Source organism: Panthera tigris, chromosome A2, assembly GCF_018350195.1.
Source record: "Panthera tigris isolate Pti1 chromosome A2, P.tigris_Pti1_mat1.1, whole genome shotgun sequence".
Classification (NCBI taxonomy): domain Eukaryota; kingdom Metazoa; phylum Chordata; class Mammalia; order Carnivora; family Felidae; genus Panthera; species Panthera tigris.
The window spans coordinates 5,793,586-5,810,335 of NC_056661.1; the positions used below are offsets into that span (position 1 = coordinate 5,793,586).

A 16,750-nucleotide genomic window follows, 5' to 3' on the forward strand; every position below is an offset into this window, starting at 1 on the left:
ATGCTTTGCTGTCGCCACCTTGAAACTCTTCATGGGTCTTGAACAAGGAAGCCCCAGTGTTCATTTTCCACTGGGCAAATTCTGTAGCTGGTCCTTGTCAGATAGTTTGTCTCACACCCGGAATCGCTGGGCTGCATGGTGATTCTGTTGACTACTCTGTTGTGTTTGAGGAACTGCCCAACTGTTTTCTGCAGCGGCTACAACCTTTTACATTCTCACCAGTAATGTACAAGGGCCCCGGTTTCTCCACATCCTCACCAACACTGGTATTTTCCATTGCTCAAAGTTACACCGTCTAGTGGGTGCAAAGTGGCATCTCATTGTGGTTTTGATTTGCATTTTTCCCCAATGACTGATGACTAAGGAGCATCTCTCCACGTGCTTACTGGTCATTTGTATGTCTTTGGAGTAGTGTCTGTTCAGGTCTTTTGCCCATTTTTAAACGGGGGTTGTCTTTTTGTTGTTGAGCTATGAGAGCTCTTTCTGTATTCTGGATATAAGACCCATATCAGATACATAGTTTGCAAATAGCTTCTCCCATTTTGTAGTTGTCTTTTTGCTTTCTTGATGGTGTCCTTCGATGCACACCAGGCTTTAATTCCGATGAAGCCAAATTTATCTTTTTTTTTTCCTTCTGCAGCTGTGTTTTGGTGTCCTCTAAGAATCCATTGCCAAATACAAGGTCGTTAAAATTTATCCCTATGTCTTTTTTGTTTGTTTGTTTATTTTTGAGGGAGAGACAGAGTGCGAGTAGGGAACGGACAGAGAGAAAGGGAGACACAGAATCTGAAGCAGGCTCCAGGCTCTGAGCTGTCAGCACAGAGCCTGACGCAGGGCTCGAACTCATGAGCTGCAATATCATGACCTGAGCTGAAGTCAGACGCTCAATTGACTGAGCCACCCAGGCGCCCCGACCCCTATGCCTTTTTTTCTGAGAGTTTTATCATTTTGGCTCTTATATATTTAGGTTTTCCACTTATTTTGAGTTATTTTTTGCCTGTGGTGTCAGAGAGAGGTCCGACTTCATTCTTTTGCCTGTGGAGTTCCAGTTGTCCCTGCACCACTCGTTGAAGACACCCTTCTTTCCCCATTGAGTGGTCTTGGCTCCCGTGTCAAAAGTCACGTGACACATGGTTTCCTTCCGGACTCTCAGTTCTATTCCGTTGATGTATATGTCTATCTTTCACCCGTACCACACTGTCCTAATGACTGGAGCACTGTAAGTTTCAAAATTGGGAAGTGTGAGTCCTCCGACTTTGTTTTTCTTTTTCCAAGATGGTTTTGGCTGGGGGTGGGGGGTCCTTTGTAATTGCACGTGCATTTAAGACTGAGTTTTCCATTTCTGCAAAAATGAAGGCATTGGGGTTTTAATGGGGATTGCATGGCAACTCTAAATTGCCGTGGGGAGTACTGCTGTGTTAACAGTATTAAATCTTCTGATCCATGTACACAGGAGGTCTTTCCGTTTCTCTCGGTCTTCTTTAGTTTTTTTTCCGTGATGTTTTGTAGTTTTCAGTGCTCAACTCTTGTGTCTCTTTGGTTAAATTTATTCCTAAGCATTGCATTTTTTGGATGCTATTAGAAGCAGAATTTTTCTTTCTTTCTTTCTTTCTTTCTTTCTTTCTTTTTATTTTATTTTTTAAAAACTTTTTTTAATGTTTATTTACTTTTTAATTTTTTTAATCTTTATTTATTTTTGAGAGAGAGAGAGAGTGCGAGCAGGGGAGGGGGAGACGCAGAATCCAAAGCAGGCTCCAGGCTCTGAGCTGTCAGCACAGAGCCCGACGCGGGACTCAAACCCATGAAACGCCAGTTCATGACCTGAGCCAAAGTCGGACGCTTAATCAACTGAGCCATCCAGGCACCCCGAATATTTATTTTTCAGACAGAGAGACAGAGTGCGAGCAGGGAAGAGGCAAAGAGAGAGGGAGACACAGAATCGGAAGCAGGCTCCAGGCTCTAGGCTCTGAGCTATCAGCACAGAAGCTGATAAGGGGCTTGAACTCGTGAACTGCGAGATCATGACCTGAGCTGAAGTCGGATGCTTAACTGACTAAGCCACCCAGGCAACCCCCCCCCCCACCAAATTTTGTTTAATGTTTGTTTTTGAGAGAGAGACGGAGCATGAGCAGGAGAGAGGGAGACAGAACTCAAAGTAGGCTCCAGGCTCCACGCTGTCAGCACAGAGCCCAATGAAGGGCTTGAACCCACAAACTGTGAGATCATGACATGAGCCAAAGTCAGATGCTCAACCAACTGAGCCACCCAGGTGCCCCAATATTTATTTATTTTTGAGAGAGAGCTAGAGCGTGAGCAGGGGAGGGGTAGAGAGAGAGGGAGACACAGAATCTGAAGCAGGCTCCAGGCTCCGAGCTTCAGTACAGAGCCTGATGCAGGGCTTGAACCCACAAACCATGAGATCACGACCTGAGTCAAAGTCGGACCCTTAACTGACTGAGCCACACAGGTGCCCCATTAAGACTTTATTCTTAAGTGGGGCACTTGGGTGGCTCAGTCAGTTGAGTCTCCAACTTTGGCCTGGGCCATGATCTCACCTTTTGCGGGTTTGAGCCGCACATCGGACCCACTGCTATCAGGCAGAGCCCACTTCTGATCCTCTGTCCCCCTCTCACTGTGCTTCCCCCACTGGTGCTCTCTCTCTCTCTCTCTCTCTCAAAATGAAGTAAAACTTCTACTTGTTTAAAAAAGATGATTTTATCTTTAAGTAATCTCTACACCCAACATGGGGTTGAACTCACAACCCTGAGATCAAGAATCGCACACTGCACAGATTGAGCCTGCCCGGCACCCCTTTGTTCTGTAGATTTTTTTAGGATAGCTTACATATCAGATTCCATGGTCGTTGTAAGTTTTTGACTGGATTCCAGACTCCTGCAAAAGTCGATTTTGTCAGTTTTCGCCAGCTTGATAGTTTTGTGCAGGAATGGAGGGTGATGTCCCATACTCTGCCGTTTTTGGTGATAATGCTAATATTCCACTATCTGTTTTTATATAGCTCACTAGCTGAGAATGCTTGTTACACTTAAAAAAACATTCTTAATGTTTATTCATTTTTGAGAGACAGAGCATGAGCAGGGGAGGGGCAGAGAGAGAAGGAGACACAGAATCTGAAGCAGGCTCCAGGCTCTGAGCTCTCAGCACAGAACCCGACACGGGGCCGGAACTCATGAACCCCGAGATCATGACCTGAGCTGAAGTGGGACGCTTAACCGACTGAGCCACCCAGGCACCCCAGGTCATATTTTTTTTCTTTTTTAAAAAAAAAATTTTTTTTTTAACGTTTATTTATTTTTGAGACAGAGAGACAGCATGAACAGGGGAGGGACAGGGAGAGAGGGAGACACAGAATCGGAAACAGGCTCCAGGCTCTGAGCTGTCAGCACAGAGCCCGACACGGGGCTCGAACTCACGGACCATGAGATCATGACCTGAGCCAAAGTCGGACGCTTAACCGACTGAGCCACCCTTCTATTTTCTTAATAGAAGTTAGGTCAGGAGCGCCTGGGGTGGCTCAGTTGCTTGAGCATCCGACTCTTGATTTTGGCTCAGGTCATAATCCCAGGGTCATGGGATCAAGCCCCACACTGGGTTCCATGGTCAATGTGGAAACTGCTTAAGATTCTCTCTCTTTCTCTCTCTCTCTCTCTCCCTCCCTCTCCCTCTCTCCCTCTGGCTCTCTTCCATGATCACACACGTGCTCTCTCTCTCTCTCGCTCTCTCTCTCTCAAAACAAAAAAAAGTAGATCATAGTAAGCTTTTTCTTTTTTTTTTCATTTAACACCATGTCGGATCTTTCCCTGTCACTGAAATGCCTGTGCATTTTAAGCTCATCTTGACACTGAGCTCAAGCCCATAATGAAGTGACTCTACCAGGTCTGGGGTTGGGAGTTACCCAGACAACTGCTAGATGCTGTCCCTCCCTCCCCTGCAGACATCGACGAATGCTATGCACAACCGGGCATCTGTGGCCCCGGTACCTGCTACAACACCCTGGGGAACTACACTTGTGTCTGTCCTGCGGAGTACCTGCAAGTCAACGGTGGAAACAACTGCATGGGTACAAAGTGTGATGACTGGGGAGATAGGCAGTTGTGGGAAAAGCACTTGGGTGTGGGAAGGACTCCTAGGAGTCTCCAAGCCTTGGAAGAGTGTGGAGAGCTGTGTGTAGGGGAGTAGAGAGCAGGAGGGTGAGTGTATTTTTGAGTTGCTGGTCAGTAGCAGAGAACAAGATGCAGGATTTGGGGGCCCAGGGCTGTCATGAATGGTTGTCCAGGTTGTGCACTGCCCAACAAAATCTAAACTGTAAAAGGCACCCCATGTGTGTTGGGGGAGAGGCATCAAGCCAGTATTTTTCAGCTGGACCCGTGAATGAGTTCCCAGCCGTCTGATGGCTCTCTCTTCCTCTCTTCTTTCTTCCCCTCTCTTGGCTGTCTTTTACCCACACTCCTCTTCCTAACGGAACTGCAGACATGAGGAAGAGCATTTGCTTCCGGCACCATAACGGCACGTGTCGGAATGAACTGGCCTTTAACGTGACCCGGAAGATATGCTGCTGCTCATACAACATTGGCCAGGCCTGGAACAGACCCTGCGAGGCCTGCCCCACCCCTGCCAGCCGTGAGTGCTCTCCACACCCCCGCCCCTGCCCCCTTCTTTCCAGCTTCCTCCTTTTTAGTGCAGTATTTAAGGAGGCGCACCTTAATTGGGGCGCCCAGATTAGCTCTCATCCTACATTGTTCTGATGAGGGCTAAGGAGTTGAAAATACGTCCTAGGTGGCGTATGGAAAGCATCCGTCTTGGGGTGGGTGAGGCATCCTTCCTTGTATGTTGCAGATTTGGGGATTCAGAATGGATCAGTGAAGCTTACGTTTGTGGTAAAGGTCCTCGAAGACTCACAGACTATTTTGGGGGGAGGGTCAGTGAGTACCTGGGGCCAGGGAGGAAAGCAAAACTGGCTGGAGGCACCAGGGGCCCCATGAGCAGGGGAAGGTGCAACCCCGGGGAAGCTCTGGGAAAAGCTGCTGAAACACTGTTTGGGATGAAGAAGGGTATTGCGGGCAGGGAACAGCACGAGCAAAGGGCTGGAGGCAGAACTGAGCAGCAGACCATGCTGGCAGCTGGAAAGAGAGCTGGTGGAATGATCTAGCAGCCAGCCCGGGAATCAGAGCTGCAGGAGTGGGGCAGTGATTGAAAGTGGACAACAAGGACGTTCCCATATGCTATGGGCTGAATGTGTCCCCTGCTAAACTCACGCGTTGGAGCCCTGGTCCTCAGGGCGGTGGTGTTAGGAGCAGGGGCCTTGGGGAGGGGATTAGGAGGCCCCCTGAATGGGATGGGGGCCGTTCCGAGAAGACGTGTGTGGGAGACGATCTCCACCATGTGAGGACATAGCAGGAAAACAGCCACCTCTGAACCGGGAGGCGGCTCTCACCAGACCCCGAGTCTGCCGGCACCTTGGTCTTGAACTCCCGGCCTCCAGAACCGTGAGAAATAACGCATCTGCTGTTTAAGCCACCCGGTGTGTGGTATTTTGTCATGGCAGCCCCGGCTGACGGAGACCAATAGCTTCCTCGGGCCGTGGCAACAAATTGCCACAAATTTGGTGGCTTAAAAACCCCAGAAGTTAATTTTCTCTGAGTTCTGAAGGCTAGAAGCCAGAAGCCAAGGTGGCAGCGAGGCCGTGCCCCCTCCAGAGGCTCCAGGTTAGGGTGCTTCTCTGCTTCCTCCAGCTTCCGGTGGCTCTGGGCGTCCTGTGTGCCCGGCTTGGAGCTCTGTCCCCCATCTCTGCTTTCGTCTTCATGTGGCTTCTTCTCTCCAAGTGTCTGCGTGTCTCTCTTTTTCTTATAAGGACACCGGTCATGGCATTCAGGGCCCACCCTAACCCAGGGTGTCCGCATCTTTTCTGGATTGCATCTACAAAGACCCTGTTTCCCCAGATGGTCACACTCAGAGGTTCTGGGTGGACATGAACTTGGGGGGCAGTGGGTGTCCATCCCGTGCGGGGCAGTGGAGAGGGGATCGTTACTGGGCATTTCTGGGTGGTGGGCCTGGTCTGGGTTCTAGGTAGCAAGAACGGGGCAGACCTGAGCTGTGCAGGCTGGGAGGGAGCTGCAAACAGCCAGCTCTGGTCAAGAGACTGTCAGGACAGATCACATGTCGCCCTTGGTTTGGGTGCTGGGACTTAGGTACCTGCTCGGATCTCGTGCCCCTGAGTCTGAGGTGCAGGTGGCGTAAGACGAGGCAGAGGTCCATACTAGCCGATGACGCAGGTAGAAGGCCGAGTGACGGCCAGGGCGGGGACCTGGGGAAAGGTGGCAAGATGCCGCTGCCTAAATACCTGCCCGTGTCCACCTGGCGGGCCCAGAGACACCTGCCCCACCTGGGGATCGCGGTCTGGTAGGCGGCGTCTCGGCATTGCCAACGGGGTGCAACTCGGCAGGGTGGGCTGCCCCGGGGAAGCCCAGGGGTGGCGCCGTCAGCGTCTGGTGCCAGTGTGGTGGGTCGGAGGGAGCCCAAGGGAGCCTTCCCTGTGGCCGCCCTGAGTCCTGGAGGCTGGAGTGGGCTCTGCTAGGGGACAGCAGAGGGAAGAGCATGCGCAAAGTTCCCATGCGGGATGGATGGACGGTGGAGAGCGGAGCCCCTCCAGACGTGTAATGAAATCAGTGCAACGGGAGGGCAGGAGTCGCTGCTGGAAAGGTAGGGCCGGGGGGTGAAGGTCTCGAAATTCAAATTGAAGAGTCTACCTGTTCCGGAGAGGGCAGTGGGGTGTGGTCAGCGGCACTCCTGCGTAGATGAGAGAGGTCGCGTCTCTGCGTCTCTGCGTTGGAAGGTCACGCCGCGCGGGTGGGTGGCTGCCTGTAGCCCTTCCAGGGCTGGTGAAAGCAGGTGGGAGGCAGAGACTAGTTGTCAGAGGCCGGGTGAGGGCTGGGCTACAAGGGTTGGAGGAGGCCATGGGCGGGGGTCAGGAAGAGGAGGGGGTGTCCTCCCTGGGAGCCTGCAGCCCCAGCACCCTCTGCCCTGTCCTCCTTTGCCCAGTGGACTACCAGGTCCTGTGCGGAAACCAGGCCCCCGGCTTCGTCATTGACATCCACACAGGGAAGCCCCTTGGTGAGTGACTGTGTCCCCCTGCTGATAGCCTCCAGGTCCCTCTGTCCCCAGGGCCCTGACCTCCCCCTTCCACCCACCCCCGCCCCATGCCCACACTTCTGCCTTCCCAGACCAGGCCAGGAGTCATGTCCCCAAATAGTTCCCTTTATTAAAAAAAAGTAAGTATTTTTATTGTTATTACTCATTTTTAAAAATTCTGATAACCTACGTAGAACATGAAAGTTACCACCGTAACCGTTGTTAAATGTCCAGTTCAGCAGCATCAGGCACACTCACACTCTCAGGCAAACATTCCTACCATCTGTCTCCAGAACTTTCCATCGCCCCACACTGAGACTCTGTCCCCATGAAACACGGACGCCCCTGCCCTCTGCCCCACCCCTGGCTCCCAGCATCTCCACTCTGTCTCTGTGGACGGGACTCCTCTAAAGACCTCCTGTGAGTGGGGTCACGCAGGACGTGTCCTTCTGTGACCGACTTCTGTCACTGCACGCGGTGTCCTTCAGTCCGTCCACGTGGTGGCAAGTGTCAGAATGGCCTTCCTTTCTAAGCCAAACAAGATTGTGTGCAGTTCAATCCCTGGAAGGCCACAGCTCAGCCGTGTGGTGTGGAACTGATGAACCCACTTCTGGCTGTTTCCATCCCAATGAGGATGTGTTCTCCTTATTTTAAACAGCCGGGGCATGGCAGATAAGATCTGCTTCCCCTGCAGTTACCACATCAAACCTAAGTCTCCTTCACACTCCCAAGGTTCCCATGCTGTATGCCCCGAGGATTTCTAGATCCTTCTTCGTGCATTTCAGTATACATAGAGGTCCCCATTGAGAACGCACGGCATTGTTTTCCGGGGAGTTTGAAATTTTCTCATTCTATAATTCCCTGCATATTGGTTTGCGACTCACTTTTCTCCGGCCACCAACGAGCCGTGAAGACCCAGACAAGTGACTGACTGCAGTGCCCCCCTCTTGTCCTGCTTTGTAGTAGTCCACGTGTGGACACGCCCCAGGTCACCAGCCAGCCCCCCATGGGTGGGCACTTACTGCTTCTGGATTCCCTTTTTATACAGTTGGCCCTTGAACAGCACGAGGATTTGGGGCGCAGAACCCCATGCAGTTGAAAATCTGCATATAACTTTTGACTCCCCCCTCAAACTTAACTAGTAGTCTACTGATGACCAGAAGGCTTACTGATGAGGTCAACAGTAGATTAACACGTTTTATATGTTACAGGTATTGCATACCGCATTCTTACAATAAAGTAAGCCACAGTCCATAAAATGTTACTAGGATACCTATATGGAGGGGTGCCTGGGTGGCTCAGTCAGTTGAGCATCGGACTTTGGCTCAGGTCATGATCTCACAGTTCGTGAGTTGGAGCCCCGCATTGGGCTTGCTGCTATCAGCTCAGAGACTGCTTTGGATCCCCTGTCCCTGTCTCTCTGCCCCTCCCCAACCTGTGCTCGCTAAAAATAAAGAAACATTAAAAAAAAAAAAAAAAAAAAAAGGAAAACAGGTTTATAGCACTATACTATATTTATATAAAAAATACACACAGCTAAGTGGCCCTGTGCGGTTTGAACATGTGCTGTCGAACATGTGCTGTTTAAGCATCAACTGTATAGATAACAGCTTTTTTGGGGTATAACTCACATACCACACGCCTCGCCCATCTTAAGTACAATTCAGTGGTTTTCTGTGTCTTCACAGAGCTGTGCTGCCATCACCACTAAGTTAGAACATTTTATTTTATTTTATTTTATTTTATTTTATTAAGTTTATCCATTTATTTTGAGGTTGGGGAGGGGAAGAGAGGGAGAGAGCGAATCGCAAGCAGGCTCTGCACTGTCAGCACAGAGCCCAACTAGGTGCTTGAACTCAACGAACCGTAAGATCACGACCTGAGCCCAAACCAAGACTGGGCACTTAACCGACTGAGCCACCCAGGCACCCCTACATTAGAACATTGTCGTCACGCACAAAGACACCCGGTCCCCGTGAGAAGACCCCGGCAACCCCCGTTCTACATTCTGTGCCTATGGATTTGCTCTTCTGGGCGTTTTACATCAGTGGGATTGTACAATATCTGTTCCTGCATCTGGTTTCTCCCACTGAGCATCGTGCATTCAGGGCTCACCCACGTCGTAGCGTGTCAGTGTTTCACCCCTTTTTAAGGCTGGGTTACGTTCCATTGTGTGGATGGACCATGGTTCACTACCCATTCCTCTGCTGACGCTTCTGGTTTCTTGCTCAGCATTGTCCCAGGACCCCCACCCCCCCATGTGGCTTCCTGATCTCGCAGGGGCTGTTGACCCCAGCAGACCCCTTGAGGCAGAGGCAGACTCACTGGGCTGCGGCGAACGTGTTTTCAGTTGAGAGACGCTCACCCCCCTCTGTTCTCTGTCTTTCGTCCCACATCCTGATCTCTTTCTGGTGTCAGAAAGACTTCAGCTGCCGCAGAATTTTTCCAGTGTGCTCGTTTGTGGCCACCCCTTCTCCCAGACTGCATGGCCCCCTGGCCCAGGGTCCCCAGGTGTTCCCTGGGGCTGGGCTGCCCCTGACGGCCGACGTCCTCCCCAGACATCGACGAGTGTGGGGAGATCCCCGCCATCTGTGCCAACGGCATCTGCATCAACCAGATCGGGAGCTTCCGCTGCGAGTGCCCCACAGGCTTCAGCTACAACGGCGTGCTGCTGGTCTGCGAAGGTGCCACCTGCCCGGCCTCCCCAGCCCCGGGTGGGAGGCTCGTCCCCCACCCCATGCCCCCTGGACAAGTCACTTAAGCTCCATAAGCCTCAGTTTGCCTTTCTGTACAGCGGGGCCGATGCCTTTCCAGGGGGCCTCCAACCCACATAACCAGCCTCCCTCTGGTTCCGGCCACTTCCGGAGGGATTCCCCGCTGCAAAGCCCGGGGCAGGGTTTGGGGTGGGGACCTGGCAAGGAAGCCTCCCGCACTCCTGCCTGTCGGTTGTATCCCGCAGACGTGAACGAGTGCGCCGGCGGGGAGAGCCCCTGCCAGCAGAACGCCGACTGCGTCAATATCCCTGGCAGCTACCGCTGCAAGTGCGCCCGAGGGTACAAGCTGTCGCCGAGCGGGGCTTGCGTGGGTGAGCGGGGACCCCAGCACGCTGCAGGGCAGGGAGCCGAGGGGGTGGGCCGTGGGACCTGGCGGGCAGGGACAAGCTAGGCTCCGCCCCTGTGACTTGAGTAGGGCACGGCTCCATCCGGGTCTTTCTCCTCGGCTGTGCCACGGGGTGGTTGGGGATGCCGAGCACCTGTTAATAGGGGGCTTGGAAAGGGGGGGGATGGGAGCATGGAGCTGGCAGCAGCTGGAGCGGGGGCTTCCAAGCAGGTTCCGGCTTCCCCATCACCGCACGCAAGGGCTCGGCAAACGCCATGCGTGTGTGTGTGTGGGCGTGTGTGGGTGTGTGTGGAGGTGGGGTTCTGGGGACACCACACTGCCTGCCCTCCCCCAGGACGGAACGAGTGTCGGGAGATGCCAAACATCTGTAGCCATGGTGACTGCGTGGACACCGAGGGCAGCTACACTTGCCTCTGTCACCGTGGCTTCCGGGCCTCGGCGGACCAGACCCTGTGCACCGGTGAGCGTCCCTTCCTGTCCCTCCCCCCACACCCCGGAGAGCCAGGCCGCCAAGCCAGAGGGACCTCAGGTGTACACGTCCCCTATGAGGGCAGTGCTTTCATCCATCTGGTTCACAGACAGACCCAGGTTTGAGTCCTAGCACTTAAGACCTTAGATATATGACCTTTATTCACCTCCTTGTGCCTCGGTTTGCAAAACGGGAGTGATAAATCGTTTCAGGGGCTCTTTCCAGCCACCTCCCCCCCCACCACCAGGGGTCACTGCCTGTCCATCCGGACAGGGCTAGGTGAAGGAGAGGCGGGCTGGGTCCAGCCAGGCCCTCAGTCCCTGAGCCACCTGATGCCCTGGGTGAGCTGAGCGGGGCTTGGGGGCTTTGCTCTGGCAGACGTCGACGAGTGTGACCGGCAGCCGTGCGGAAATGGGACCTGCAAGAACATTGTTGGCTCCTACAACTGCCTCTGCTTCCCTGGCTTCGTGGCGACACACCGTGGAGATTGCGTCGGTGAGTCCCCTGGGCCAGCGGGCAGGCCTCATTGCCCCGCCCTGAAAAGTGGGTCCTTAGCTTGAGGGTGCCCCTCTGAAATAAAGGGTCTGGCCCCAGGGATCCCTTCAGAAAAACAACCCCAGTGGTCGGTGCTCCCTCTAAAACAGTCAACCACAAAATTTCCCACCCCACCCCACGGTCAGGCGTCAGGGGGTCTCTCACTAGAGCTTACACTTAGGGTGACGGCAGCTGGTGGACAGTATAGAGAACACAGCACAGACCTGGGTGGTGTCATGCTGCCACCTGGGCGCAGTGGTTAAAAGCATGAATTCCAAAGTCAGGCAACATGAATTCAAATCCCAGCTTTGCCACCTGCCAGCTGTGTGACCCCAGATGGGTCGTTTTACCTTATACCTCTCTGGGCTTCAGTTTCCTCTTCTGCAAAAAGGAGATTAATAGTAGTACTTACTTATGTTAATGTTAGACCAAACAGACAGTAATAACAAGAAATGTTAGCAGAGATGGAAAAAGGTATCATATAAAGAGGCCAATTCCTTGAGAAGACATAACAACCATAAATACATATGCATCTAACAACAGAGCTTCAAAACATACAAAGTAAAAAATGACAGAGCTGAAAAAAAAAAAGATAAACCCACAGTTACAGTTGGAGACTTAAACACTTATCCTCAGTAGGAGAGGGGACAAATAGAAAATCAGTAAGGATAGGGAAGATCCGAACAACACTATCAATCACCTAGACCTGGTCAGTATTTATAGAACATTCCAGAACACACATCCTTCTCAAGTGCACCTGGACATTTACCAGGAAACCCATATTCTGGGCTATAAAACAAACCTTAGAAAATTAAAAAGACTTTTAGTCACACAAAGTAGGTCCTCAGAATGTAAGGGAAGTGAACTAGAAACCAGTCACAGAAAGACATCCCGAAAAATCCCCAAATATTTGGAAATTAAACAGTATATTCCTAAAGAATCCAGAGATCGAAGAAGCAATCATAAGGGAAGTCAGAAAATATTTTTGACTTAAATGAAAATGAAAACACAACAAAATTTGTGGAGTTCAGCTAATGGAGTACCCAGAGGCAAATTCATAGCTTTAAGTGCTTGTACTAGAAAATACTGCTATCTGCCTCATTGGATAGTTGGATATACAGAGCCTAGCACATGAATACATGATAAATTGAAGTCCCTGCCATCAACTTAACTTCATTGTGGACAGAGTGCAAGGGAGGCTCAGAGCCCCAGGACTATGGGTGACCCCATCTGCCCATATCCCTTCTGCAGACATGGATGAATGCACCACCCTGGTGGGGCAGGTGTGCCGATTTGGCCAGTGCCTCAACACAGCTGGCTCCTTCCACTGCCTCTGCCAGGATGGCTTCGAGCTCACGGCCGACGGGAAGAACTGCATAGGTGAGTCTCGCCTTGGAGTGGGGAGTCATCTCCGCCAGCCCCTGCTCCAAGTTGATCTGCAGTTCATACTTCCAAGTGATGACGGTTTCATTTCATAATCATGCACTTATTTTAAGGTATAAAAGGAAATACCTTTAAGCGTCTGACTCTTGGTTTCGGCTCAGGTCACATTCTCGCAGTTCATGAGTTCGAGCCCCGTGTGGGGCTCCGCACTGAAAGCACGGAGCCTGCTTGGGATTCTTTCTGTCCCTCTCTGCTCCTCCCCTGGACACACTCTCTGTCTCTCTGTCAAAATAAATAAACTTAAAAAATGCTTTTAAAAAACCCTAAGTTTAATGGGGCGCCTGGGTGGCTCGGTCGGTTGAGCGTCCAACTTCAGCTCAGGTCATGATCTCACAGCTCATGAGTTCAAGCCCTGCGTCCAGCTCTGTGCTGACAGCTCAGAGAGCCTGGAACCTGCTTCGGATTCTGTGTCTCCCTCTCTCTCTGACCCTCCTCTACTCATGCTTGGTCTCTCTCTCTCTCAAAAATAAATAAACTTTAAAAAAAAATTAAAACCCTAAGTTTTCTGAAATAAAGAATAGTCAAGGTGCTACATGGATTACACAGAAATCATGAAGGGGGTCTGTAAGTGGCTTAAGATTAGGGACCTTGCTCCTTCCCTTGGACACCACATAGCTTCACCTATAACCCCCACTTTAGGACCCAGAATATCCTTTCCAGGCTGTCTCTTTTTTTCCTGAGTCTCAACTCTTTCCCTGGACCCAGGAAGACTTGTTCTGGGGCCCTTGGTCATCATGCGGTGACTACAGGTGCTGGTCCCAGTCCCAGGTGAACCCCTGTCACAGGCTGGTGCTGGGACCCCTCGCCTTCCTCTCCCCAGACACCAATGAGTGTTTCAGCCTCGTGGGAACCTGCCTGCCAGGCACTTGCCAGAACCTCGAGGGCTCCTTCCGCTGCATCTGTCCCCCTGGCTTCCAGGTGCAGAATGACCGCTGTGTCGGTGAGTGTCTCTCTGGGCCTCTGTTTCCCCATCTGTGAAATGGGAATGCCAGCTGGGGTCTTGGTGAGGGTGGAGGCGTCCTTAGCACAGCACCCAACACAGCTGTGTACACAACTTCTGTTACGAGGATTATTTCAGATGCTCGGCTCAGGGTCTCTCTCTGGGGCCCAGAGGCTTCTTCTTCATGGATCCTACAAAAGGGGCATGGGTGTGGGCTTGCAGGGCCCAGAGAACTCCTCACTCTTGGTGGGTGGTGGTCAGGGACCAGTCTGGCCCGAGTTCCCCTGGTGTAAGTCCCTGTCTGGTGACTTTGTACTGAGTCGGCTAATCTGGACCAGTCTGGCCTAGGCAGGTGGGCTAACCTAGATCAGTCTGGACCCTCTCTTCTGATCTATTCTCTCTGGGCTCCCCTAAGTACAGTGTGAGCTAACCTCATCCAGCAAAAGGTAGGTTTATCCGATCCTGGTTAGCTTTGTACACGGTCAGTCTCTAAAGATGAACTTTTCCTGACCATGACCCCTGTCCCGGAGATACCTTCTAGGAAAGACTCCTCCCCCGCCCCCAACACAGCCCAGCTGGTGCTCTGGCTCACTGCATCCCGAGGGCCCCTGGCCCGTGTCTGTCAGTTCTCGGACCCTCCCGGGCTGGGCTGCCACTCTGTTCGCCCCCTCCTCCCCCGACAGCTGAGGCTGTCCTACCCTGGCAGAGGTCCTGCCTGCACCCCACCTAGCTCGTGTCCCTGCCCCCCCCCCCCCAGACATCGACGAGTGCTTGGAAGGACCCAACCTCTGCCTCTTTGGCACCTGCACCAACAGCCCTGGGAGTTTCCAGTGCCTGTGCCCACCTGGCTTCGTCCTTTCTGACAACAGGCACCGTTGCTTTGGTGAGTCTGTGGTTCTCTCTTTGAGAAGAGGTGGAAGGTAGGGCGAGAAGAGTGGGGCCACCCCGAAAAGGGGGCTGCAGTTTCCTGCATGGATCTCCAGGAGCTCTGCCCAGGCAGAGGTGCTTCCCGGCATTGGTGGGGTTTTTCTAATCCAAACAGCCTCTGCACCAGACAGGTCACTTGCACGGAGGGCTATCCTGGTCCAGTCTGGGCTAACCTGGTCTCCTGGGCTTTGGTTGTCCTGTAGGGGCTGCGGTTGCCCTCCGTGGGCTGGCCTCACCTCAGTAGGCCAGCCTTGTCCAGTGTGTGGGCTAGTGTGTGGGCTAGCCTCAACCAATCCCAGCCAGCATCGTGTCTCCCCGGTTAGGGGCAGCAAAGCAGAGGGCAGGGCAACCCAATCAGTGTTTGTTGTTCAGACCCCAACCTGCCCTTGAGGACTTCTCAGGCTGATGGGAGTCCAGGGCTGATGAGGGGGGTCCACAATGTTGATTGGGGGTCTCATGTCCCAGGTCCTCTGGCTCTCTGGAATCAGTTGCTTCGCCTCTCCAGGAAGGGGCTTTCTGAGCCACGAATAACTGGCTGAGTGTGCTCCCCTTGGCACAGCTGTGGATGTGGGGTATCACTGGAAGGGATTCCCAGGGGTCCAGCAGAAGCCCCAGGGCTGGCCCTCATTGGCCCGGTGTAGGTCACATGTCCATCTTGGAGCCAATCACCACAGTGGGGGGGCCAAGTGATTGGCCACTTGGTAGAGTCTGGGCCCCCCATTCTCTGGGACCGGGGTGATGATCAGGGCACTACCGATGACCTTTCTAATGTTTCCCTGGGGGGGGGGTCACCCCACAGACACGCGGCAGAGTTTCTGCTTCACCCACTTTGAGGCCGGGAAGTGCTCTGTGCCCAAAGCTTTCAACACCACCAAGGCCCGGTGCTGCTGCAGCCAGAAGCCTGGCGAGGGCTGGAACTACCCCTGTGAGCTGTGTCCTCAGGAGGGCAGCGGTGAGCTCCCTGCCCTGTCTGTCTCCCCTTAGCTTCCGCCTGCCGGCCCACATCTGTTTGGTTTCCTACACACGCTCAGGGGGGGCTCTAGGGGCCGCAGCAGCCCCCGACCCTCACCCCCTTCCCTTCTTGGTGTCCAGCTGCCTTTCAGGAGCTCTGCCCCTTCGGCCACGGGGCGGTCCCAGGCCTGGATGACTCTCGGGAAGGTGAGCCCCTCGCCCACGGGCCAAGGGCCCCTCGCAGCCGCCTAGCCCTGTCTGGGCTCTGTCTGTCCCCCGTTCCCAAGTCTCAGGCTCCCTCCTTGCCCAGTGGGTGGCCCGGACCGCACCTGGCCTGGAGGGGAGGAAGAGACCCCGAGTGTGGCCGGGTCGTGACCGATGCCGTGTCTGGCACCCCCGCCTCCCGCAGACGTGAATGAGTGCGCGGAGAACCCCGGCGTCTGTACTAACGGCCTTTGCGTCAACACCGATGGGTCCTTCCGCTGCGAGTGTCCCTTTGGCTACAGCCTGGACTTCACAGGCATCCGCTGTGTGGGTGAGTGACCAGCCCGCCCACGCGCCCGGAAGGAAGGAGCGGAGGGGAGCAGGCAGGGCAGACGTCAGTTGCCCACTCAGGCCAACCCACTGAGCATGCGCATCCCGCGCGCAGCCCGGAGTTGCGCCAGATCAGGCCCCGTGTGGTCGGTGGCACTCAGGGGGTGCGGACAGGATAATGTGGAGATAACGAGGGCGGGAGGCTCTCTGCGGGTCCTGACCGCTCCCTTCCCCCCTACCCCAGACGTAGATGAGTGCGCCGTCGGGCACCCCTGTGGCAAAGGCACCTGCACTAACGTCATCGGAGGTTTTGAATGTGCCTGCGCCGACGGCTTTGAGCCCGGCCCCATGGTGACCTGCGAGGGTATGACCCTGCCTGCTCCTGGGCTGTGTGATGGGGGGCATCAGTGGCTGGCCTGAGGGCGGGGTGTGGATCCCACAGGCAGACCCTGCCCAGCCCGCCCCTCCTCTGGCCTCCCCAGACATCGACGAGTGCTCCCTGAACCCCCTGCTCTGTGCCTTCCGCTGCCGCAACACTGAGGGCTCCTACGTGTGCACCTGCCCGGCCGGCTACGCCCTGAGGGAGGACGGGGCCATGTGCAGAGGTAGGATGTGCAGGAGAGGTGGGCGGGGCCCCGGGCTCCCCATACCTCGATCCTGGAGAAGACAGGGAAATGCGAGCCTGT

The 16,750-nt window shown here is 53.8% G+C and overlaps 1 protein-coding gene across 1 annotated transcript in view; it reads left to right on the forward strand.

The window, feature by feature from the left end:
- Positions 1-16,750, forward strand: part of FBN3 (fibrillin 3) — a 62,365-nt gene that overhangs the window by 33,350 nt on the left and 12,265 nt on the right. The window contains exons 41-55 of the mRNA XM_042963462.1: positions 3,953-4,078; positions 4,489-4,638; positions 7,057-7,128; positions 9,705-9,830; positions 10,106-10,231; positions 10,601-10,726; positions 11,114-11,230; positions 12,521-12,649; positions 13,533-13,652; positions 14,410-14,535; positions 15,379-15,531; positions 15,672-15,737; positions 15,940-16,065; positions 16,309-16,428; positions 16,547-16,669. Of these exons, the coding sequence (XP_042819396.1) occupies positions 3,953-4,078; positions 4,489-4,638; positions 7,057-7,128; positions 9,705-9,830; positions 10,106-10,231; positions 10,601-10,726; positions 11,114-11,230; positions 12,521-12,649; positions 13,533-13,652; positions 14,410-14,535; positions 15,379-15,531; positions 15,672-15,737; positions 15,940-16,065; positions 16,309-16,428; positions 16,547-16,669 (1,806 nt within the window). The remainder of the gene's footprint in view (positions 1-3,952; positions 4,079-4,488; positions 4,639-7,056; positions 7,129-9,704; positions 9,831-10,105; positions 10,232-10,600; positions 10,727-11,113; positions 11,231-12,520; positions 12,650-13,532; positions 13,653-14,409; positions 14,536-15,378; positions 15,532-15,671; positions 15,738-15,939; positions 16,066-16,308; positions 16,429-16,546; positions 16,670-16,750) is intronic.